General features: G+C 41.7%; 1 protein-coding gene across 3 annotated transcripts in view; it reads right to left on the bottom strand.

The window, feature by feature from the left end:
- Nucleotides 1–820: 820 nt before the first annotated feature.
- Nucleotides 821–27034, bottom strand: part of TAGAP (T cell activation RhoGTPase activating protein) — a 254746-nt gene continuing 228532 nt past the window's right edge. For all 3 annotated transcript variants that reach the window (XM_069725919.1, XM_069725918.1, XM_069725921.1), the window contains 10 exons: nucleotides 14327–14368; nucleotides 12437–12521; nucleotides 12290–12343; nucleotides 9141–9207; nucleotides 8703–8863; nucleotides 8011–8172; nucleotides 7558–7667; nucleotides 5276–5471; nucleotides 4702–4816; nucleotides 821–2516 (listed from right to left, as the gene is read on the bottom strand). In XM_069725919.1, the coding sequence (XP_069582020.1) occupies nucleotides 1258–2516; nucleotides 4702–4816; nucleotides 5276–5471; nucleotides 7558–7667; nucleotides 8011–8172; nucleotides 8703–8863; nucleotides 9141–9207; nucleotides 12290–12343; nucleotides 12437–12521; nucleotides 14327–14368 (2251 nt within the window). In that variant the 3' untranslated portion in view covers nucleotides 821–1257. The remainder of the gene's footprint in view (nucleotides 2517–4701; nucleotides 4817–5275; nucleotides 5472–7557; nucleotides 7668–8010; nucleotides 8173–8702; nucleotides 8864–9140; nucleotides 9208–12289; nucleotides 12344–12436; nucleotides 12522–14326; nucleotides 14369–27034) is intronic.

Raw genomic sequence — 27034 nt, 5'->3', positions numbered from 1 at the left:
CAAATACCCTGCAGTAAATAAATACTGTACATAGCAACAGTGCATGAAAATAATATAGGGAACTTGGTTAACATATTTTTGATTAAAAAAAATAGAAGCCATCCCACCATATCACGGTGACCCTATTTGGGCAGTCCTAATGTCTAGTATTAAAATCTTACCATGTGTAATGACATTTGTGAGAATAAGGGCTAAGCAGGACTAAGCCTCCAATTAATGGACACCAGGCAGTGGGGATTTTTTTTAATGTAATGTACAGCTCATAGAAAAGGGAGGCCCCTATCTGCACAACATGCAGAGACTGAACCCGAAAGCAAATGCAATGAACTGGAATGTAAGTTGGTGTGCATGCAGTATCCCATCACCTCATGGTGACCCTATTCACGCCAACTTACATTCCAGTTCATTGCTTTTGCTTTCTATCGAGTAGCTGCAGAGATCGGGACTGAGAGAAGTGCTGCTATTATTACATTGTACAGGAGAAGGCTTGTTCTATTTTTCCTTTGCATAATGCCTCCTGATTATGATTGGTCATCCTCATGCAGTGGAAGAAATACACTCCTCCCCCACAGAAGAATCTCACTCTTTGAACTTATCATAAATTTCAACTTGAACTATACAAGCTAAAATCTCCACAACAGAGATGAGAAATTAAAAGATAAAAACTATGATTTATACTAATCTCTATAGCCACTATTCTGTGTTGTGGCCAGTTCTAAAACTGGTGAAATGTCCTCTTTAAGTGGAAGGTCTAAAAAGGCACTGTATAATTCACCATTTAATAAATTTAGCTAAAACGACAATAAAAGAAAATTCAGAAAACAGTAAAAAAGTGCTTTAATGTAGTGTCAATACATCAAACCATAGTTTGACTTCTATCTAAAAAGGCACATTAAAATCTAATGTGGCATTGTGAATATGATAAGGTATACATGTACAAACAAACATATAAATATCATCATGACATTTTAGCTTGAGAACATTGTATAAAGGTGAATGAAGAGAAAAGATTTTTACACCTGTCTAGCCTTACTAGTTCTAAAATAAACACTAAATAAATTACCACTTGTCCAACATTTCTTTTCACAATGTTGCAAAACAAGAAATCAGAAATTTTTTGAAAAACAAATTTCTGCCACCAATTTAAGTAGTAAACATAACAGGCACCACACACAGAAATATGAAAACCATGATTTTTTTTACAGTATGCGCTACTATACAGTATGGACAATATACCAATTATAGCAATTAGACAGACTAAACATAGGACTCCTTAGCATATTGTATCTGATCATAAATCTCAAAGATGGGCTGACTGCACCTTCGACTTATACTTTCATGGTTGCTCCTCTGTCTCGATTCTGACTTGGCTCTTACAAGTCCTGATTTTACCCTCTCAGGCTGAGAATTTGGCTGAATTGGTTCACAAGCACTTTGAGTTTTTAGGTCGTTAACAGATCTTGGTCTATTGTCTTTATGAGATGGGTTCTCTATATTGATGGAATCTGTTGAAGGTCCATTAGTAATGTCTGGTATTAGGCAGCCATTACTTGACACACTGTCTCGCATGGTCTGGACAGTCATGCTATGACTGTAAGGGGTTACAGTTTTATAGACAGCCTCTTCATACGAGGGAGGTTTTCCAGGATTTCTTTGGTCTACCATCCTGAACACTTCATCTACAGATATTTTCCGAGCAGAAGGAGATCTTTTTCTTACGACATGTGGTTGTTGGAAATTTGTGACCTGGGAATCAATACAATCCACTTGGCTCCTATATCGAAAACTCTTGCTGAATCCATTTCTTTGTAATCCCTCAGCATTATCTCCGCCAGGGCCCCAGCTTTGTGTTTTGGTTATCAATTTTTTGTGATTTACATAGCAAAAAGAATTTGAGTGTTTCTTGATTTCCTGCCCTGGTTTAAACATATCATTTATGACATTGCACTTTAGGGATAAAGATTTGTGCCTCAGCAAGTCATTTTTCTTTGAATGTAAGGGGGAAACAAGTGGAGAGCTTGTAAAAACAGAGCAGTCTGAGCAAGCGCTGTCAAGGGAACAGCTTGAGCATGCATTGATCAAAGAGTCATCAATGGTATTTGGGTCATAGTTGCTATCAATTGTCAGACCCTTTGGCATATTCCTCTTATATAAAGCTCGATCACAGTATTTCTCAGGGGAAATAGTGGGCAGCTTATCATTACAATGCAGCCATTGTTTCCTGATGGTAACATCATCATGACTTCTGGTTAGCTTCTTTTCTGTCACTGACATATCATTCTCTGAAGGATAAATGAATGGCTCAGAGGACCTTCTATCCATGCTGCTGACTTCATTTTTAAAGTGAGTTATAGGCAAAACTGAAAGAGGCATATCATAGTGTATTATGGCCTCCTTATTTTCACTTTTGCTGTGTATCTGCAGTCCACAGTGGTGTTGAGTGAAAGTTCTAGCTTGACACGCATGGTCTGGGCCAGGGCTGTCATAGGCTGAGTCATTCTGATGAAGAGACAATTCTGCAAAAAGACAAAATGTGTTTTCTTAGTTTTCATATATGCACAATTGTAATTCCTTAGGCCTCAATAATACTGTATGTCAGTTTTCTTATGTGAGTTCTATCTGTGAGGATAGAACTCGTACCTATTATAGTCTATGGGGCTGTTCACATGTCTTTGTATTTTTGTGTACTAAATGGTCCACACAAGATCATGGAGTCATGTCCAATTTTGATTAGAGTCATGGATCAAATTCACCAATTGTAGAGTTGGTGTCCCTTCATGGTTCCTCCCCTCCTCCTGGCAGGGACACCAACATGCTCACCGCTTCGACCACCCAGCTATTTTCTCAGTTCCTGCTCCCATGTCCCAGAACCTGGGCATGGCACGCAGGTCTCCTGTCAGCATGCTTAGGGCGTGTGTCCAACTCTTAAAGGGATCAGTACCTGAACCTGAAACAGCCTTGTCAATACCTGACCCTGAAACTGCCTTGTTGGTTCCAGAACCTGAAACTGCTCTGGATAAAACTCGTACCTATTATAGTCTATTGGGCTGTTCACATGTTTTTGTATTTTTGTGTACGAAATGGTCCACACAAGATCATTGAGTCATGTCCAATTTTGATTAGAGTCATGGATCAAATTCACCAATTGTAAAGTTGGTGTTCCATCATGGTTCCTCCCCTCCTCCCGGCAGGGACACCAACATGCTCACCGCTTCGACCACCCAGCTATTTTCTCAGCTCCTGTCCCCGTGTCCCAGAACCTGGGCACGGCATGCAGGTCTCCTGTCAGCATGCTTAGGGGTGTTACCTGAACCTGAAACAGCCTTGTCAGTACCTGACCCTGAAACTGCCTTGTTGGTACCTGAACCTGAAACCGCCCTGTCGGTATCTGAGATACCCACAGATTCTACAGTACACCACAGGGATAATTGATTATATATAACTTTGAACTGCTGATTTTTAATTCTGTAGGGTGTTACTGTTGTGTTTGTCTAACCTGTCAATATCTGAACCTGAAACTGTCATGTCAGTCCCTGAACACAAAACCGCTCTGTTAGTATCTGAACCTAAAACCACCCTGTTGGTAACTGAACCTGAAACCGTCTGCTCGGTCCATGAACCTGAAACCGCTCTGTCAGCACCTGAACCTATAATCACTCTGTCAGTACCTGAACCTATAATCACTCTGTCAGTACCTGAACCTGAAACCGCCCTGTCAGTACCTGAATCTGGATTCATCCCACCTGTTCCTGAACGTGAATACCTAGACCTGAATCCGTCCTTTCTGAACCTGAACCTGTCCCTCCAGAACCTGAATCAGTCCTGTCTGTTCCTGAATATGAATACCTGAACAAGAACCCATCTAGTCTGAACCAGCACCTGAATCTGTTATCCATCATGTCTAGCATTCCAAAATCCGCACTGTCTGAAACAGAAACAATGTCCATTCTGTCAAGTGTTCCAGAACCCGCACTGTCTGAACCTATACCAGTGTCCATTCTGCCAATTGTTCTAGAATCCACTCTGTCCGAACTAGCATCAGTATCTGGTTCCTGCCTTGGACTCTGATTCCATACCTGCATTCTTAACCCTTGGAATCAGCTGTTGCAGTATCAGGGACAGTCTTGGAGTAGTACCTGGTGACTACCTGCAGCTCAAGCCTAACTCCAGCATCAAAGCCACTAGTGAAAACCAGCTAGCAGCCTAGCAACACCTTTCGAGTGTAAGCCAGGCCTGTGACACAGTGGGTCCACAACCCACCAGTATGACACCAATCCAAGTCCATGAAAATAAATTGGACTGCACTTGGACACCATCCGTGTACTGACCGTGTATTCTGGATTGTTTAATAAGAAAAGCTTGAGAAATCATAATCATAGTTTACCAACTATGATGGTAAAAACTGACACACTGACCAAAATCTGATGCCACCTGATCAAAATGCTGATGAAACTCTGACCCCTTTTTGCATACGAGGAAAATCACTGACATCTGAATAAATAATACTTACATACTACTAGAGAAGAGGAAAAAAGATTTGCATTACCATTATATCGAGGGGCTGGGATGCCAGTTCTAGTTTTCCTGGCCCAGCTGCCGCAGAATAACAAAGTGTAGGCCAGACCAGGATAATGCAAATATTTTTTTTGCTCAACTCTACACGTTTCACATGTATAATTTTAGATTGCTCTATTTACCCACCTGGACTATGAATGTTTTCTAGGGAATCCTCTTCAAAAGTGCTGATTAACTGTGATATGTTTTCACCAAACACTTCAAAGCAGTGATCTATGAAGAACTCAACCAAAGATGTCACCTATTAAAATAAAGGCATATAAAAGTAAGCATAAAGGGTGTCGATACAGATAAAGAAGTTGTTTGGTGATTAAAACTGTTCTCATGATGTTTAGTGCTAAACATCAGCTGCAGCACAGCCAAATGTACACATACAACAAGCTCTTGGGCTAGGCTGAGGATAAGTTGTTGAAAAAGCTAGAACAACTGGGTTCTGAAGTTGTAGGCACTGAGCAAATTAGGAAGCAAGACAGGAACGACCAGTAATTCTGGTTTAGGATTAGATAGCTGGGAACAGACTAAAGTTGCAGATTGAAATATCACAATTGCTTTTTTATGCATTTGATTGATTTTGTGCTGTACGCGGCAGTCATGTTAGCGCTATATAAAGACACTATCAAAGGTCCTGCTGATCTATGCAGTGATGCCACTCCTTTTCTGGACTACTGTACATTATACATTCATTATAGTGTTCTTTTACCTTCTCATTTAGCTCCATTTGAGTTTCTAAGGGAAGGTTCTTATCAACCTGAGGGATAAGCATGGTTGGCGCAATGCAGACAGCTAGGTTTCTGGAGTCCATTTTGTTTATGTCTGAAGCTTTACTAATATGATGGAGAACACAGATCAAGTGTCGCAGCAAAATAAGATTTGGTTTTGGTAATTTCTCTGCAGCCCTGCAAAAAAAGAGAAACAGAAATAATTCAGGATTTGCGCAATCTTATTTCAGCCATTCTGAAAACTTCCACGTCAAACGTGAAACTAAAGAAAACTTCCTTACGAAAGAGGAACTAGAATTAAAAAAATTTCATCAAAAACTCCCATTCAAGCTCAAACGGTCTGGTATTTCCAGTGTGAGCTTGCTGAAACAATGGTAAAAATCATAGGGCAGGGTTCACATTGCATTTTTAGCCTCTGTTTATTCTATAATATGGGAAAAGCTACAAATATACATGTTCAGCATGTCCAAAAAGGCTTTTTTAGTCAGACAGGGATGAAAAGACTTTTTTCTTACAATGTGACCTTATCAGTGAGGGATGCCACTGTATGACATTCATTAAAGGTGTAACATATGCTTTCCCAGTTTGTAAGTTCAACAGCATAGACCCAAAGTGGGTAAGCAAAATGTAAAAGCAATATGTCTAGAAATGTTAAACTAACATAGATGCTGAAAAAGCTTATAGATGAATTAAATATATAGTTAACACTCAGATTCCATTTCACAATGGCCTTGTTTGGGCAATCACAACCATAATCAATCTATGCCGCCATAGACAGCGCCAGTCTCTAGCAAATGTAATTGGAAGGGAGATTCAGATCGGAGTATATTTTTCACTGGTAACATGTGTGATTGGTAAGTGAACACTCAGCCAGCGCTCCACATTGGGAGAAAACGGTTGTAACGCATTGAAGATCATCAACCCACCTCAAATTATAGAGTACTTTTTCTAGAGAGATATGTTGTCTACAATAAGTGTTACCTTGGTATACCTTTCTGGCTAGAGCAGGTCATTTAGCAGACAAACCACTACCCTAACGGACAAAATTGTAAATCCCTTCAGCTAAACCCATTAGATGTTACTACTGTGGATTCTATGTGTCTTTAAAGAGGGATGGGGCACCATGTGTAAGCCCTTTGGTTCATCCTGGCACAATCATACGTTGCGAATAGGTTGCCATAACACCCAGGGGGTCTTTAAAGCCATTAGGTTTGCATTTTATTGTGACATAACCTGGTCATCTGTGTGTCCTGTTGCTCTATTCAATGTCTGCAGTTGTGACCGAAACTGTTGGCGCCACAGATGTTAAAGATGCATAGCATGAAGCCCTTTTCTTCACACAAAAATAGAGAAACCTGATGGGCCCATTATAAATCCGATAACGTGGCGATATTGAGAACTTAATTTAGAGGGTTGAGGACCGATCAGTATATGCCATAGTGTTAAGGGTCCAGATCCTAATATTTTTAAGTTGCAATGGTTGTCCCGAAACCAAATAGTATTATCAGAAGCACAATAAAATATTACACTCTGTGGGCTCAATACATTGTTGTATGTGTGTCTTTTTTGTCTAGTTTGTTATGTTTTTTCATTTGCACCTTGGAGTATGTGCACACGTTGCATTCATGTTTTTTTTTTTTTTTTCCGGCACCGATACACAGCGTTTTATAGTACCAGAAAAGTGAATGACATTTCTGAAATCTTCTTCATATGTTGCTCATTTTTTCCTTGCAAGTCTGCTGCAAGTCCTGAATGTGTGAACACTGCCTTATTCTTCTTTTATTTTTTCCTTTTATAAATTCTATTTTTGTTTGCCTTTTTTTTATCTTATTCATTATGGGGTCACGGTTTTGCGTGTCCAAATGTTTTCGGCTGATTTATCAATTGCAACTTTTTAAAAACTTGCCAAATTTTTACATATTTATAATCCCAGTCCCCTCATCCCTTATGAAGTGATTTTATCTACTCCTGAAATTTTTCAACACATTTTTCCACGTGTAGCGGAACATGTGACTTTTTGTTGTAAAAATTTGATAAAGGGTTGAAGATAAAAATCAAGAACGTGTTCAATTTTGCTCAAAATTCACGAAATTGTGGTCAATATTTTGAAGAATCTGGCACAAGAAATGCCACTAAATACAAGACAAAAGAAAAAAAGTGATGAATGAAAAATGCTAATGATGATGAATCAGGCCATACTGTAAGTGTGGCTCCAATGTGCTAGGTAAGTATTGTGGCAAACAAAGATTACACTCTCGCTCACCATTTCATCTCCTCAACTTTCTCTTCCAAATTCACCTTCTCCAATGCATTTATCCATTTGTTGTACAGATCTGATGACAGGAGCTGGTTTGGGATGCCTCTTAAGAAATCCTGATAATAAGAGAATATTATTTTAGCTAAAAAAAACATTAAAATGGGCAAATAGATTTATCATGAACAAAGCAGAATACTGAAATACCTGACATTTACTTCTATACAGACTAGGGATTCTGTGTGGCAAGGACATAAGGTGTCGGAGGTGCTGGGGACAATGGTGACATGCCAACAAACCTTTCTGCTTTGACCAGTGTGTTTGAATAATTTAGGACCGTGCTCCCTAATGGACAATAATTCTTACAAGATGACATAACAAGATGTTTCTACAGGAAGCATTAGCAATAATTTTAGGCTTTACAAAGGAAGAAATGTTAATGTCAAGACCAATCAGGTTTACCTTAAACACAACAGCGAGTAGGTGTACAGGTTTTTTTTTCAAGTCCAAGTCTCTTCCATAGCTCAGGTTGTCTTTGAGTTCCTTGCGAGCTCTTTCATTGGCTGCTTTGCGAAAAATGCCCTCCGTCTGTGGACCTTGCACTCTCAGTATAGTTAATATGTCCTAAAGGGAAATCGTAGAAAAAGTTATTGATTTGCATATAAAGATTTGGGTATAATTGCCCCAGTCATCCATTTGCCCTCTTTACCCTACGTTTTCAGCCCAGGGGGATGATAATCTACTGTGCCCTTGCTATGTTTTTAACATATGATCATAGTCTCAGGGCACTTTGATTAAATGTAAGTGGGTGCTTGGTTCAGGAACATTAAGAAGCACCTATCCAAATATCATCAGACATAATATACCCTTTCTGGAGTATGACTAGTTTTATTAGATTCTCTTTCTTTTTACCGGGCAAACTAATTTTTATGGTTTACCATATCAGTGGTGTAGCATGGGCCAACTATGAGAATACCTATATATAAATGTGTTTCACCAAAACATCAAATTTAAGATTTGCATTTTTTAAATGGGGGGCACCTTAGATTTTTACATATGAAACAATTACTTTGTCAGGAGGCTTGTAAAGGATTGCACTACCAGACACAGCTTACACACAGCTATTTCATACAACCCCTTGAATCCTTACTTACAAGGATTGCTTTAGGAAGGTTGTCCTCTTCGCAGATAATGGACAAGGGCTGGTCAAATAAAGGCGTGTTCAGTTCTGGTGGACTTGAAGACCCTGAGAGTGTAGAACTGCGTCTGAAAGTGAAGGGCCAGGAGATGACGGCTTTCCTTTTCTTGTTGCTTTCTGTACAGTCCAAGAGAGAAAATACACCAATGAATCCACAGAAGAAATATTCTGCTTAAACTTATTACACCAAGAAATCTGGTTCTATGGTTTTCCAGCGTTGGGTACCCTACCTAGTCTGATAATGTGCCATCCATTATTATTTTCTTTAACTGCTTATTTCACATAAACGTTCTTTTTCATATGTATAGTTCATTGTAAAGTTGTTGGATTGTTGTACTAAGTTGTTAAATTATATTCAGTATGAGCTAATACTGCAAGGGCTGATATTACTCACCAATGACATGGCAGATGCCCTCCTCACTCATCATGTCTGCCAATAATTGGAATTTCTTGGCATCTGCCTGCGAAAGAGAATGAAGAAAATATAAGATATGAGTAATACTTTTCGGACAACTTAAGGAACTTTTTATAGGAAAACAATCCTAATCAGTGATTGACAGTCTTCCTTGTATAAGGTTGATACATAGATTGATGTAAATCACTGGACAGAAGCAATTACTGGACCTCTTGACAAAAAATGAGCAACCACTAATCCCAACACATCAGTCTGCTCTTTAGGGTATGTGCACACGTTGCGGATTTTGCTGCTGATCCGCAGCGGATTTGACATTGCGGATCTGCAGCAGTTTTCCATGCGTTGTACAGTACCGTGTAAACGTATGGAAAACAAAATCCGCAGTGCACATGCTGTGGAAAAAGCCGCAGCGGTTTTCACCTGCTCCATAATAGGAATCCGCAGGTGTAAAAACACAGGTGGAATTCGCACAAAAACTGCGGGAAATCTGCAGCAAACCTGCGGGTAATCCGCAGAGCGGTTTACCTGCGGATTTTGCAAAAACAGTGAGGAAAAATCCGCACACCAATCTGCAACGTGTGCACATAGCCTTATACCCTGCTACCTGCAGATTGAACTGAATATTTAATTTCACAGGTTCTCTTTCATTTAGGCTTTTAAAGTAAAGACTGGAAAATAGTTTAAAAAGTAATAAAAGAACAGACAACCTAATACTAACAATAGCTATATGGTAAGGTCAAACAGCCCATTATACATATAATCTGGCATCATTTTATGTTACCCTCTGTCTTTCATTCCCATAAAACAAGAGGAATGCTTTCAGTTTCTTTTTACAGTGTGCAGGATATCAGAAGCGTATTTTAAGATAATTATTATCAAGCATTATCTATTGAGTGTCAATTCACCATCTCCACTCTACTCTCAAGATCACATCTCACCACCTGTGCACTTGACTCGATCCCATCCCACTTCATCCCAAACCTCACCACAGTCTTCATCCCAACGCTAACCCATCTCTTCAACCTATCACTAACAACTGGTGTTTCCCCTCAAGCTTTAAACATGCCTCCATCACACCTATCCTCAAAAAGCCCTCTCTTGACCTATCCTCTGTATCTAGCTATCGCCCTATATCACTTCTCCCTTATGCCTCCAAGCTACTGGAACAACACATCTACCTTGAACTGTCCTCCCATTTCTCTTCTTGCTCCCTCTTTGACCGCTTACAATCAGGCTTCCGGTCATACCACTCCACTGAAACTGCCCTTACTAAGGTCACTAATGACCTCTTAAACCCAAAAAGAGCAAGGGACACTACTCTATCCTCCTCCTCCTGGACCTGTCGGCTGCCTTTGACACAGTGGACCATTCCCTATTATTACAGACCCTCTCATCCCTTGGCATCACAGACTTGGCCCTATCCTGGATCTCGTCATACCTAACTGACCGAACATTCAGCGTCTCCCACTCACACACCACCTCCTCACCTCGCCACCTATCTGTCGGAGTCCCACAAGGTTCAGTCCTTGGGCCCCTGCTCTTCTCCATTTACACCTTTGGCCTGGGACAACTCATAGAATCTCATGGCTTTCAGTATCATCTCTATGCTGATGACACACAGATCTACATCTCTGGACCAGATATCAGCTCCCTACTAACCAGAATCCCTCAATGTCTGTCCACTATTTCATCCTTCTTCTCCGCTAGATTTCGGAAACTTAACATGGACAAAACAGAATTCTTCATCTTTCCGCCATCTAACGTGACCCCCCCCAACGAACCTATCCATTACAGTAAATGGCTGCCCACTCTCCCCAGTCCCACAAGCTTGCTGCCTCGGGGTAATCCTTGACGCTGATCTCTCTTTCAAACCACATATCCAAGCCCGTTCCACTTCCTGCTGACTGCAACTCAAAAATATTTCATGAATCCGTTCATTCCTCAACCAAGAATCTGCAAAAACCCTAGTCCATGCCCTCATCATCTCTCACCTTGACTACTGCAACCTCCTGCTCTGTGGCCTCCCCTCGAACACTCTCGCCCCCCTCCAATCTATTCTAAACTCTGCTGCCCGACTAATCCACCTGTCCCCCGGCTATTCCCCGGCCTCTCCCCTCTGTCAATCCCTTCACTGGCTCCCCATTGCCCAGAGACTCCGGTACAAAACCCTAACCATGACATACAAAGCCATCCACAACCTGTCTCCTCCATACATCTGTGACCTCGTCTCCCAGGACTTTCCTGCACGCAACCTCCGATCCTCACAAGATCTCCTTCTCTACTCCCCTCTTATCTTCTCTTCCCACAATCGCATACAAGATTTCTCTCGTGCATCACCCCTACTCTGGAACTCTACCACAACATATCAGACTCTCGCCTACCATCGAAACCTTCAGAAAGAGCCTGAAGACCTACCTCTTCCGACAAGCCTACAACCTGCAGTAACCACCGATCGACCAAACCGCTGCATGACCAGCTCTACCCTCACCTACTGTATCCTCACCCATCCCTTGTAGATTGTGAGCTCTCGTGGGCAGGGTCCTCTCTCCTCCTGTACCAGTTGTGACTTGTATTGTTTAAGATTATTGTACTTGTTTTTATTATGTATACCCCTCCTCACATGTAAAGCGCCATGGAATAAATGGCGCTATAACAATAAATAATAATAATAATAATTTCCAGGATCTCTGTTTGCTGACAATAAACTAGACAAGGATTTTTAGCAACGTGAAAATGTTTCCATCCATTGATAGCTAGCAGAGATCTTAGAAAGTGGGAAGAGTTTATCCTCCAATAATGTCAGGAATTTTATTATAGGGTAGAAGATCGTTATTTGCCTGCGAGTGATCCATTCCTTACATCTTAATATGGCTAATCCAGTAATTTATGGAGAAACTGATACTGACATGCTTTGTCCTGCACTGAACGGACAATGCTGTGCACAATTTATAATCCTAATCTCGCCCTCCAGTGGATAATATAATCTGCAGTTTTGGCTATCTTAATGGTTTTTTAGCCCCCCCTCTATGAATAAATGAGAAGTTATCGCCTCCTTTACTTATAAGAAGAAGTATTAATGGTTGCTTCCTCCATTCACAACACATACATAACATGCGTCAATGACTCACCTCTGTGTGACTTTCAATTCGTGAATCCATGTTGTTGGCAACAAGAGCCTTAGACTACAGTGGAAATAAAATAGGGATTATGTAAGGATGATGACTGTGGGTGAACTGTACATAAATGTCAGATATGGAAAGAGGCCGTCTACTCACAGCATTGCAGCCGGTTAGAACCTTCATTAGTAATCCTGCACCAGGGCCGCCTGTACCCTCAATGCCACCGACTTCTCTTATCTGCCTGTGAGCAGAAATCCTGTGGTTAGTTGTTACAGTGACTGTTCAGTAGAGGAGACCGCTAACCTGCGCCTTTGCATTATATGTAAAACAATCGCAAAATATTAAATGTTTACCATGAATTATGAAAAAAGGAGAATTGCAAAGTGAAACGAGCCCACACTATTCTACCCATAATTTGATAAATATTTCCTATATATGAAATATATGGTAGGATGTATTTTTTGAAAATTCCTCATCTTCTCCACCTGGTGGTTATAGTTGGTACTACAGTTTTGCAAAAGGGGATTCTTATAACAGTTTGTAAAGTTTTGTCATAAAAAAAAATAAGTTTTGTCATAAAAAAAATAAAAACGCATTTACTAAGGCCCCATTCAGACATCAAGGTGATGAAACTAGTATTGGGCTATTCACATGTCTAATTTTTTTGCATCAGTCCGAGTGGCCCACGTAAAATCATGCCTGATCATGATCAAAATCGGCAATGCACGTGTATGGGTCAGTGAAAAAACACTTGGATGCCATCTGTGTGCAGTCCATTTTTAGGGACTTTTAGAGAGGAGTAGGTGGAGAAACTTTTTTTTCTTTTTCCATCTGAGAAAAACTGATGACACTCAGACCAATCTCTGCTGAAAACTTGCTAAAACTACAAACAAAATCGCTGATGAAACTGGGACCATTTTTCTCATACATGTAAAAAACTGACATAGATGAAAGCAGCGCTCAAACAGATCGTCAAAAATTAGTGATTTATTCTCCTGCAAGTCGGACTCCTTCTGCTGTGGGTGAAACAATCACTAATTTTTGAGAATCTGTTGGAGTCCTGCTTCATCTATCACGTTAATTAGTTAACCTCATGGAAGGATTTATTTAATATAATCTAATTATTTAATATAATCTAAAAAAAACATGTTTTCTACATGGTGCCACTTGAATGGCTGCAGGTGAACAGAGCTGTTGTGAATTATTTTAACCGCAAAGCAACTCCCATGGTGACAACAACCACAATCAGAATAACAGATCTACAAAACAAAAACTGGCGCGTTTGGGCACGCTTTGTTCTGTTCCATCTGCTTATCAGAGATGAGAACTCGTGCAGCCATAACTCCCACATCTATAGTCAGAGTGATACAAGTCACATAGAACCACCACAGAAATCATTCCAATACACAGGTCCACATGAAGCCGCATAGTCTGATATATGTCATATATTCTGGGCACTGTTATACACCGCAAGGCGCGTGTAGTTATGGTAATCCACAGCAGATACTGGTATTTTCTCAGTATGAGCGACAACTAACGTAGATAAGTATGAGATGTAGAAATTGGATATATTTAAGTATAAGGCTGCCGTCACACATTCAGTATTTGGTCAGTATTTTACATCAGTATTTCTCAGCCAAAACCAGGAGTGGAACAATTAGAGGAAAAGTATAATAGAAACATATGCACCACTTCTGTATTTATCACCCACTCCTGGTTTTGGCTTACAAATACTGAGGTAAAATACTGACCGAATACTGCTAGTGTGACGGCAGCCTAAGGTGTTAATAATATGACTATTCTTAGCTAGGGATAATTTAATGTCAATGCATACAGCACCATCCAATATGTAGGTGATATGTAAACAACAATATAAACAATAATCACTAATAATAATCATAATAATAATCGCTTGTCTGCTTGGAAATCTGTCATTTGGACATTTTTGCCATACTAATGTGTGTATATATATATATATATATATATATATATATGTTACCCTCTTCAGCACTTTCCATATTTTCATACATTATATATTCCACTTACCACACAAGTGTGTCCAGCCAGAGTTCCTTCACTTCACAGGAACTGTAAGAAAGAAGAGACAAAGCTCACGACCATCCTGCGCCAAGAAGCCAAGCATGTACTGAAGACTCAAGTGTTTTCCACGCTTTCCTATTTTGTGTAGGGGGCAGGTGGAAATTCACAAGAGTCACGGAGACAGGAAGAAGCATCATCATGGGTCGCTCTGCAAAAGTCACTGTTTCACAAAACACGCCTGTTTCCTCTTCTCTCAAACAGGGGACTACTGCTTAAAGGTAATCATACTAATGGAAACCATGACCGTAGGCAGGTATAAGCACCCATGACATCACGGCCTGTGACCAGCTACCACAAACAAAGCCCAGCGTACACCCACAGCATTATATCCTGCCATGAAAAGTCTTCATTATCATTGGACATAATAACGATTTATAATAAAATAAATTCGGTAGTGATTGTCGTCAATGGTAGTGGGAGCAAAAGCATCAACAGCTAAAATCGCAAATGACAAAACATCATTTCAAGGGGTTTTCCTGGTGAGGTCAAATAACATAAGAGCTAAACGGTTCTTATTGACAGACATACATACTTGCATCCAAAATTCATTCTAACAAGCTGAAACTGATAAAAAGGGTTAATATTTTGGTGACATGTTTTAATGCTTGGGCCAGAAGAGCTAAAAGAGTAACTGTAGTATTACAGAAATGAGAAATCAATAATACACATGAAAATAAGCAACTTTGTAATATATCTTATCCGAGAAATCTGCTTCTTTTTCCTCCTGAAATGATCTTTCACTCTCAGTTCTGAGGTAAAATCTGTGTTCAGTGAAGACAGATTTCCTATATGGAGAAAGGAGATGGCAGATGGTTCTAATGTAAGCAGGTTGTGAAATGTAGCGCAAGGGTTAACAATTTAATTTAACAGTAAAGATACTCCTCGCAGGGAGATGAACAGTTAAATGGCAAATGATAGGGAAATAGACAACAACAATGTGATAACAGTCCACGCAATCAACTTATCATGTTCGTGTCTTCCTCGGCCACGGATGATCTGATGAGGGTTGTAGTCCCTGTAATGTCCTCAGAGGAGATTCCACAGCTCACGGTTTATCTTCTGGCGGTAACGGGCGGTCTCTGGTTTTTACCCGTTGAGCCAATTAGTCCATAAACTTGTGCAGCCAAAGTCAAGGGGGTTGCATACAGTCTATTGTCGAGGGAGGTCTGCGGTGTGCTGTCCGGCAAACAGGGCCACCACAACGAACAGTCCTGAATACGGCCCCCGTTCCTATAACCCACGCGAGGCACTCAGCTTAACGGTGCCCACAGCCCTTCCTCGAATGCTGGTCTCAGTGGCGTGCTAGTGTGCAGCCACCCGCGGTATGTTGCAGTGCTGCCGCATGCTAAACTGAGCACGCTGCGTACACGGCACGCTTTTTTCTTTGCCATGCCCCCTGGTTCCAGGTGAAAAGGTCTGTCCGGTTCCCTATTCTTTTCCCCGAACAACCTGGGACGCAGCCTCGACAGTTGCGGACCCGGCGCAGTACAGGTGTCCGCAGCCCGTTCTTCCTCCTTACACTGATAACATTTTATGGAGGAAAGAGAAACTAGAGGCTGACATGGACATTCTGCTGCAACTTGTCCTGAAAATGACAAGTTCAGTTCGCCATAGAACTAGAAGGAACGTCAGCTGCCATCTCCTACCTCAGTAATGGGAAAGTCTGTATTCACTGAAGACAGATTTCAACTGTGAATTGAGAATGAACGATCAGTCCGGTAGGAGAAAGAAACTGATTTCTCTGATAAGATATTACTTTTTTTCATCAGTACTATTGATTTATGGGGTGGAATTAAAACAATGGTTATTCTTTAATTTTTGTTTCTCCATCAACACTATTCCATGACTCTTTGGCCAATTCCCTGCCCCTTGCTAACAAAAAATTTCTCTGAGAAGGGAATCCCGTAAAAGTTCTCACCATATGGTATCAAAGATACTGGCACTTCTCCCTAGGGGCTCTATAACAGCCATATGCTCTGTACACCTTTCATCTGCATCCATACCCAAGCAGGGATGGGCACCGACAAAAGACGGCCCCAACACAAGAACAATATATGGGCCCTGTGAAGTCTAACAGCTCATTCCATCTGATTTGGAGGTAAAAGTTGGCCCTTTATCTCGTGGGCCCTTGTGAGACTGCATAGGTTACACCAATGTTGTGTTCGCCAATTTTCCTTTTTTTCTCATCTTCTTACAAGAATTATATATTTTTTTAATACTTTATTCACATAGTCATATGATTGCTTGTATTCTGTTGGATAAGGTGCAGTTTTCAATCACGCTATTAATTTTCCCAAAAAAATAATAATAAAAAAAGCGGAAAAAAAAGTAGTGAAAAACACACCTCCGACATTATTTTTTTACTTATTGTTTTTTCGGCATAAAGTGTGTGGAAAAAATCTGCAGAAAATAGTTGCCATGCTGCAGATTTAAAATCTATTCTTCAAGTAAATTTCTGCTCTGATTTTTTGGAATGTGTGGGTGTATTTCTTAAAATCTCATCTATTTTACTGCTTCTTCAAATCTGGACGGAAATTCTGAAGGGTATCCTCCAAGAAATTGTTCAACCTCTGGAAATAAACAATGGACGTTTCTACTTGGTGAAAGCAAGTAGAAATCCTGAAGACCAAGTAAATTACAAAATTGTAAAGCTTAACTTGCCCTTTATCTCAGGTACAATTAGATTACCAAATGACGGCACTACTGATTCACAGCATAATGAATAGCATTACTATAAATTCTATGTCTACTTTACCTTACAAATATAAACATTTATTTATTTTATTCACTTATATAGCACCACTAATTCCATAGTGCTTTACAGACATTATTGCTACTGTCCCCATTTGGGCTCACAATCCAGATTCCCAATCAGTATGTCTTTGGAGTGTATGAGAAACCCAACACAAATACAGGGAGAACATACAAACTCCTTTCAGATGTCGTACTTGGTGGGATTTGAACTCAGGACCCCAGTGCTGCAAGGCAAACATTTGACAACAAATCTGTATTTGAGTATCAGAAAGCCTTAATCTTGAATCATGCATTTCTAAGAACTGATTTGTGGTGAAAATAATCTTTTCCACCACACTCCAATGTTGTGCTCTTGTGCTTTTTTTATAGTTCATACAGTAGAGGTACCTTCACACATAACGATATTGTTAACGATATCGTTGCTATTTGTGACGTAGCAACGATATCGTTAATGAAATCGTTATGTGTGACAGCGACCAACGATCAGGCCCCTGCTGGGAGATCGTTGGTCGCTGAGGAAAGTCCAGAACTTTATTTCGTCGCTGGACTCCCTGGAGACATCGCTGGATCGGCGTGTGTGACACCGATCCAGCGATGTCTTCACTGGTAACCAGGGTAAACATCGGGTAACTAAGCGCAGGGCCGCGCTTAGCAACCCGATGTTTACCCTGGTTACCATGCTAAAAGTTAAAAAAAACAAACACTACATACTTACCTACCGCTGTCTGTCCTCCAGCGCTGTGCTCTGCACTCCTCCTGTACTGTCTGTGAGCCGGAAAGCAGAGCGGTGACGTCACCGCTCTGCTTTCCGGCTCCCAGACAGTACAAGAGGAGAGCAGAGAAGCAGAGCGCAGCGCTGGAGGACAGACAGCGGTAGGTAAGTATGTAGTGTTTGTTTTTTTTTACTTTTAGCATGGTAACCAGGGTAAACATCGGGTTACTAAGCGCGGCCCTGCGCTTAGTTACCCGATGTTTACCCTGGTTACCGGCATCGTTGGTCGCTGGAGAGCGGTCTGTGTGACAGCTCTCCAGCGACCAAACAGCGACGCTGCAGCGATCCGGATCGTTGTCGGTATCGCTGCAGCATCGCTAAATGTGAAGGGGCCTTAGGACATCGTTCTCTCTTGCAGTTCTGGCTTTAGACAATGTTGGGTGCTGGACAAAAGTTTAAATTGAGGGCCTAAAATGCTCACATGTTGCACCATCGCACAAACATTTTGTTTGCATTTACTTGCGTTGAGTACAGGCTATTTAACGTGCATGATCGACAATATCCAAGTTGTTCGGCCCTCTTCACAGCGGCTGATGAAGAATGATGGGAACAGAACAATCACTAATAGATCAATCTGTCCCCATACAGTATCATGTTATCAGCAGCACATCTACAGTTTACACCGGCGATGTGCTGCTGATTTTTGTTCCGTCTTAAACAATCCAAACGATTGTGGAATGAGCAGCATTTTGCTTATTCGTTGGGCGGTTGACAACGTTTACACCAATGAACTCTTTGATTTGAAGATTTATAAATGGGTTCTACATACACACCGTATGTGGCACAAACATTGTATGTTACACACACATATGTATACACACACATATCACACACACATAGCACACCATACACACAAAAAACTACCCTATTTCCTGATGAAGGGGGTATGAGACCCCTGAAACGCGTAGAATAAAACCACTGTGAATCAACTATACTCTCCTGAAATTCATCTTAGCGGCAGCGCAGAACTTTAACTACAAATCTCCCTTTGAAGACATTACATTCAAATCATGCACATTTTCTGTTCTCTCTCTCTCTCAAAAAAAAAAACAGATCAGTTGCATCAGTTTTTCACTATTTGCAATGGATCCGGTTTTTTTTAGAGAGAGAGAGAGAGAACGGAAAATGTGCATGATTTCAAAGGAAAAAAATGCATGAAAATCCGGATTCAGAGGCTGGATTCATCATTTCACATCTCAGTTTCATACGTTTTTCTCTGGATCAGTCGCTGTGCATTTTTTCGCCGGACAGAAAAAATGTTCCTCTGTACGTTTTCTCTATCCGCCGGAAACAGTTTTTTTTTTACGGATCCAGCAAAAAACAGATGAAACATGTAGCCATCAGGCGCAATTTGGCGCTAATACAACTCCATGAGAAAAGAACGGATCCGTTTTTTTTTCAAAACTCACTGGATTATGCCGGACGGCAAAAACCTGATGTGTTTAAGTTAGCCTAACTATCCATATATCTATCTACATCTACACATAGATACAGTATATCTATCTACATCTATCTTATTCCTTCGTTCTTTCTATCTATCTATCTATCTATCTATCTATCTATCTATCTATCTATCTATCTATCTATCTATCTATCTATCTATCTTTCTATCTATCTGTCTGTCTATCTGTCTATCTATGTGTGTAATGGAGTGTGGGTTGGACAAATGTAAAAGAGGAGGTTGGACAAGACATGACATCACAAATCTTTTTTTTTGTTCAATAATACATCTTTATTTAGCTTTCAAAAACGCATACAAAAAACGCATCAAAACCGCGCAAAAATGCATAAAAACCGCACCTGCGTTTTCTGCCAAGAGCTGCAGATTTAGTGCAGAAAAATCCGCAAGCAAATCTGCAACGGGTGCACATACCCTAATACAGTTAAACATCGATGTCTCACTCACAGTTCTGCAGATTTAGAAGAAAAGTCTATTAGCTGTTACAGTACTTGGCCCTGATGTAAATGAGCTGAGATTGTTGTGTTGAGCCTTTCCTTCAGGTTAACACCTCTGGCAAAAATTAAGAGACCACTGCAAAATTTTACAGGTATATTTTTGAGTAAAATGTCAATTGTTCTTTTGTTATATAAACTATTGACAACATGTTTCTGAAGTTCCAAGTATTTATTTTCTGAAAATGAGAAATGGACAAAAAAAATCCATTGCTTGCAGACCTCAAATAATGCAAAAAAAAAAAAAAGTTCATAACAATTTAGAAACAACAATACTAATGTTTTAACTCAGGAAGAGTTCAGAAAACAATATTTTGTGGAATAACCATGATTTTTCATCACAGCTTTCATGCGTCTTGGCATGCTTTCTACCAGTCTTTCACACTGCTTTTGGGTGATCTTATGCCACTCCGGGTACAAAAATGTAAGCAGTTCTTTCATGGCTTGTGACTATCCATCTTCCTCTTGATTACATTCCAGTGGTTTTCAATGGGGTTCAGGTCTGGAGATTGGACTGGCCATGACAGGGATTTGATGTGGTGGTCCTTCATTCGCACCTTGATTGACCTAGCTGTGTGGCATGGCGCATTGTCCTGCTGGAAAAAAACAGTACTCAGATTTGGGGAACATTCTCTGAGCAGAAGGAATCAACTGTTTTTCCAGGATAACCTTGTATGCGGCTTGATTCATACATCCTTTGAAAAGATTAATGTGCCCAATTCCAGCCTTGCTGAAGCATTCCCATATCATCACCGATCCTCCACCAAATTTCACAGTGGTTACAAAACACTGGCTTGTACGCCTCTCCGGGTCTTCGTCTAACCATTAGATGACCAGGTGTTTGGGTAAAGCTGAAAATTAGACTCATCAGAGAAGATTGCTTTACTCCAGTCCTCTATGGTCCAATCCTTATGGTCTTTGGCAAACTTCAGCCTGGCTCTTCTTTGCGTCTCATTGATGAAAGGCTTTTTTCTAGCTTTACATGACTTGAGTCCTGCCTCTAGGAGCCTGTTACGAACTGTTCTTGCCATGCACTTCACCCCAGTTGCCATTAGCCATTCCTATTGTAGGTCAGTTGATGTCGTCCTGAAGTTGCTGAGTGACATTAGAATAAGATGACGGTCATCCCGGTCAGTGGAGAGTCGTTTTCACCCTCTGCCGGTCTGTAACTTTGTTGACCCCAATGTCTGCTGCTTGACCTTGTTGTAATGGACTGCCGTCTTAGAAATTTTAAGGATGGAGGCAGCATGATGCTTACTGTGTCCCTCTGCTAGTAAAGCCAGAATTGAGCCCTTCTTTTCCTCACTCGAGACCTTTCTTTCAACTCCTTTAGCATGGTTAAAAGTTATTTATTCATTTCTATTATTTTTGGGATATTGCAAGGACTTGTTTTGCCATCCAGCCTGTTCTTGAGCAAGAGGATTGTGAACACCACAGTTTTTTATATATACTTTCCTTCATTAAGTAAGATTTGGTTCAGGTGATCACCTAATCAGAAGCACATTAAGTAGAATGAGGTGTTCTCTGGTTGGAATTCAACTGACACTGGAATAGAATGGCTGTCAGATATGTAGAGAAGCTGATTTTTATAAAACTGTGCAGTGGTCTCTTAATTTTAGCCAGACCTGTACATATCTGCAATGGGATTTACACACTCTCTTGCTGATTGAATGTATCCGGCTTCTTTCAAAGCACTTCGATTGAGAGAAGCCGGCATGTGAACGCCAGCTTGCTCTGGAAATTCTGTAAAATCCTGACAGCACTACAGTGGACAAAATTACTGCTACTGTGAACAGTTAAGCAAGTTGAAGATGAAATGATCTCTATAAGACCTAAAGTTAAAGATGACACATTTTCTTTGTATTTTAGGCAAATAAAAATTATATATTTTCATCTTTTACATTTAAAAACTACAAACAGGAAAACAGGCTAATGGAAAAGTTTGGACAGCTTGCATGGTTAGTACCTAGTAGCATTCACTTTTCAAACTATCATAGCTTGTAATCGTTTTTGTAGCCAGCCAAGAGTCTTTCAATTTTTGTGTGAGTGATTTTCATCTATTCTTCCAGTTCTGTGAAACTCCTTGGTCGTCTTGTATGCACTGCTCTTTTGAGATCTAGTCACAGATTTTCAAAGATGTTCAGATCAGGGGACTGTGAGGGCCATCGTAAAACCTTCAGCTTGTGCCTTTTGAGGTAGTCTATTGTGGATTTTGATGTGTGTTTAGAATCATTATCTATTTTAGAAGCCATCCTTTTTTTCGACCAGCTTTTTTTTACAGATAATTACAGTTCTAGGCCCCCTCCTCTTCTTCTCTCCTCCTATATACAGCCCCTGTTTGATGAACCATCAGCAGATTTGGTTTCCAGTATCATATCTATGCTGATGGAACCTAATTATACACCTCTTCTCCCTACCTTGATACAAAATAACAGGGATTGTCTGGCCGCTGTCTCTAACATCATGTCCTCCCTCTATCTGAAATTGAATCTCTTAAAAACTGAAATACTTGTGCTTCCGCAATCTAGCCTCCCAAACTACCTATACAAGATATTGCACTTGCCTTGAGTGGTTCAGAACTCCAAAGCAGCACACTCACTGTCTTGGGGTAATATTTGACACAGAACTTTCCTTTATTCCCTATATCCAATCACTCACTCACTCATGTCGCCTGAATCTTAAAAACATTTCCCCTTGTGGAGAGTGACATATGATCTCTGGCTTGTCAAGGTAAGGAGGCTTATTCGCCGTGCAATGCTCCTCTGGGAAATATAATATGCAAATTGCCTCTTCTGAGAAAAAGAGGACTTAAACTCTACAGCGCCACCTGTTGGAAGTAGCGATCCTATAAGTCACAATCAACTCTTTAACGAGTCGTGCAATATGACTTAGGATAAAAGCCAAATTAGTATCTCAATTCGCAGACACGGTGTTTCGGGCTGTTGGCCCTCGTCAGTGCAAAGCATGAGAACTAATTTGGCTAGGTGAGAGGCTCTGGACAGGGGTCTAAGGGGTATCGTTTCTCCTTGTCGAGAGTGACATACCATCTCTGGCTTGTCAAGGTAAGGAGGTTTATTCGCCGTGCAATGCTCTTCTGGGAAATATAATATGCAAATTGCCTCTTCTGAGAAAAAGAGGACTTAAACTCTACAACGCCACCTGTTGGAAGTAGCGATCCTGTAAGTCACAATCAACTCTTTAACGAGTCGTGCAATATGACTTAGGATAAAAGCCAAATTTGTATCACAATTCGCAGACACGGTGTTTCGGGCTGTTGGCCCTCGTCAGTGCAAAGGATGAGAACTAATTTGGCTAGGTGAGAGGCTCTGGACTGGGGTCTAAGGGGTATCGTTTCTCCTTGTGGAGAGTGACATACCATCTCTGGCTTGTCAAGGTAAGGAGGCTTATTCGCCGTGCAATGCTCCTCTGGGAAATATAATATGCAAATAGCCTCTTCTGAGAAAAAGAGGACTTAAACGCTACAGCGCCACCTGTTAGCAGTAGCGATCCTATAAGTCACAATCAACTCTTTAACGAGTCTGCGAATTGAGATACTAATTTGGCTTTTATCCTAAATCATATTGCCGGACTCGTTAAAGAGTTGATTGTGACTTATAGGATCGCTACTTCCAACAGGTGGCGCTGTAGACAGGGGTGGATTAAGTGTAGCCAGGGCCCCGGGCTGCTCAGACACCGGGTGTCATGTGATGGGGGTCATGTGACGGGGGTCATGATATACCTGAACCAGATTATTCCAGAAAAATGGCCGGGCCCTACTTTACTGTAACCTATTAAATATTTGTTAAAATATGCAATACAATTTAGGTATATTTTGATTTATTTTCAATTTTTAAAATGACCAATATCACATACAAGGAACAAATACCACCGCACCATGACCAGACCACAAATTACAACCACAGTGATTGAATAATATCACATACAAGGAATAAATATCACCGCACCATGTCAAGACCACATATTACCACCACTTGGTGACCAAATAGCACATACAAGGGACAAATACCGCAACACCATTTCCAGACCACATATTACCACCACATAGTGACTGAATACTACAATACTGATCAGTAATAAAAAAAAACCCACAATACTATCACCATAAGTGCCAGTATTCACAGGAGATCTGTACTTAGTATGCAGTGTCTGTGTAGAGGTAATACAGAGATCACTGGTGGTATTATACACAGGAGCTCTGTATATAATGTATAGGTAATACAGTGATCACTGGTGACATTGTACACAGGACCTCTGTATATAGTATACAGTGTATAGTGTCAGTGTATAGGTAACACTGACTCACCAGTGACGTCTCTAGGTGAAGTCTTTTATCCAGCACAGACCGCCATCATTTCTTCCAGCCAGGACTCGTTTCTGCAAGAAATAACACAGTTATCTCAAGCTCCGCTTGCAGAACACATTACTTAATTTTTCACAACTTCTACATTACACCACATGAAGAATAAAAGGCGATATAGTGTCACTCTGCACAGTAACAGGACCGCCCCCCATTTAAAACAGTATACTCAAAAAATAAAATAAATACATCACTGCAGTAATAATATCCCTTAATTAGCCCCTATGGTAATAATAATATCCCCCATCCTGGCCCTGTGTATCTCATTCCTGGCTCCAGCCATATGTTCTCGCATTCTCTACTCATGAGTATCCATTCTACCCCATATGATCTCCCCATCCTGCCCCATCTGTTTCCATCGCATCCATCCTGCCCCATGATCCAATCCTGCCCCATGTCTTTCATTCTGCCCCTTGTCTCCAATCATGCCCCGTATCTACATTCTGCCCATGCCTCCAGTCCTGCTCCCAGTGTGTCCAGCAATCTGCCCCAGTGTGTACAGCATATTACCCCAGTGTGTCCAGCATATAACCCCCAGTGTGTCTAGCAATCTGCCCCAGTATGTCCAGCATTGCCCCCAGTGTGTCCAGCAATCTGCCCCAGTGTGTCCAGCAATTTGCCCCGGTGTGTCCAGCATTGCCCCCAGTGTGTCCAGCAATCTTCCCCAGTATGTCCAGCATATTGCCCCAGTGTGTCCAGCAATCATCTGCCCCAGTGTGTCCTCCAGCATTGCCCCCAGTGTGTCCAGCAATCTGCCCCAGTGTGTCCAGCAATCTGCCCCAGTGTCTCCAGCAATCATCTGCCCCAGTGTGTCCAGCATTGCCCCCAGACAGTGTGTCCAGCAATCTGCCCCAGTATGTCCAGCATTGCCCCCAGTGTGTCCAGCAATCTGCCCCAGTGTGTCCAGCAATTTGCCCCAGTGTGTCCAGCATTGCCCCCAGACAGTGTGTCCAGCAATCTGCCCCAGTATGTCCAGCAATCATCTGCCCCAGTGTGTCCTCCAGGATTGCCCCCAGTGTGTCCAGCAAACTTCCCCATTGTGCCCAGCAATCTGCCCCAGTGTCTCCAGCATTGCCCCAGTGTGTCCAGCAATCTGCCCCAGTGTGTCCAGCATTGCCCCCAGACAGTGTGTCCAGCAATCTGCCCCAGTGTGTCCAACATTGCCCCCAGACAGTGTGTCCAGCAATCTGCCCCAGTATGTCCAGCATATTGCCCCAGTGTGTCCAGCATTGCCCCCAGACAGTGTGTCCAGCAATCTGCCCCAGTGTGTCCAGAATTGTCCCAGTGTGTCCAGCAATCTGCCCCAGTATGTCCAATTGTCCAGCATTGCCCCCAGTGTGTCCAGCAATCTGCCCCAGTGTGTCCAGCAATCTGCCCCAGTGTGTCCAGCAATCTGCCCCAGTGTGTCCAGCATTGCCCCAGTGTGTCCAGCAATCATCTACCCCAGTGTGTCCTCCAGCATTGCCCCCAGTGTGTCCAGCAATCTGCCCCAGTGTGTCCATTAATCTGCCCCTTTGTCTCCAGCATTGTCCCAGTGTCCAGCAATCTGCCCCAGTGTGTCCAGCAATCTGCCCCAGTGTCTCCAGCATTGCCCCAGTGTGTCCAGCAATCATCTGCCCCAGTGTGTCCTCCAGCATATTGCCCCCAGTCAGACAGTGTCACTGTCCAGCATTCTGGCCCGCACAGATTGCCGTTAGCAAAAAACAAACAAAAAAAACCCCAGTTCTCCTCACCTGACCAGCGCTCCAGGCGGCGAGCTCCCTCCAGCAGCGCGCACTCGCCAGCGACTGACAATGATGTCAGACTCCGGCGACGTGTGCGCTGCGCCTGCGGCCAACTTCAGCTGCCAGCCTCCAATTGGCTGGCGGCTGTTGTTAACTATTGACGTGCGGGCGCGCGCCCGCACGTCAATAGGTGAAACCGGCGCAGCGCTGGTAGGGGCCCGGTGAGCAGATGAGACGGGGCCCGATGCAGGCCCCCTCTTTGCCCACCGGGCCCATAAATGATACGCCAGTCAGGGCACGGGCAGTAATGCCCTGATGGCGGCGGGCAATCTGTGCGGTAGCCCAGGCCCCCCCCACACCACTGGGCCCTGGGCTACCGCCCAGATTGACCCTCTTATAATCCGCCCCTGGCTGTAGAGTTTAAGTCCTCTTTTTCTCAGAAGAGGCAATTTGCATAAAAACATTTCCAGAATTCAACCTTTTCTCACCTTTGAAACTTCAAAAACTCTCATTGTCACTCTTATTCATTCTCATCTGTACTATTGCAACTCTCTATTGATCAATTTTCCTCTTATAAGGGTATTTGCACATGATCAATAATTGCTGTGGGTTTGATGCTGTGTACTTATGCAGCATCAAATCCGCAGTGGCCAGCTGTTACAGCATAGTGGATGGGATTTCAAGAAATCTCATGCCCACTATGTGTCCACAGACGCCCACGGCTCATCTGCAGAGATGGACATGCGTCTCTGCAAGAGAAATTTCACTCATAGAATTTATTGAATGTGGTGAATCTGCACGGTTCAGTGAACCATGTTCACTAAATGCTAAAACTGACCTGCCATTATGATTCTCCAGGTCATGACGAGTCATTACAGACATGAAACATGCATAGGTTCTTTTTTAATTAAGTGGTGAAAAAAATTCCAATGTTTGTTAAAAGGAAAAAAAAGCATCATTTTCCGAGACCTGTAGCATCTCCATTTTTCATGATCTTGGGTTGGTTGAGAGCTTATTTTTTGCGCGCCAAGCTGACGTTTTTAACTATACCATTTTGGTGCAGATACGTTCTT

The sequence above is a fragment of the Ranitomeya imitator genome, chromosome 5 (assembly GCF_032444005.1).
Source record: "Ranitomeya imitator isolate aRanImi1 chromosome 5, aRanImi1.pri, whole genome shotgun sequence".
Classification (NCBI taxonomy): domain Eukaryota; kingdom Metazoa; phylum Chordata; class Amphibia; order Anura; family Dendrobatidae; genus Ranitomeya; species Ranitomeya imitator.
The sequence above is the reverse complement of the archived record's forward strand: the minus strand, read 5'-3'. Positions and strand labels throughout refer to the sequence as shown.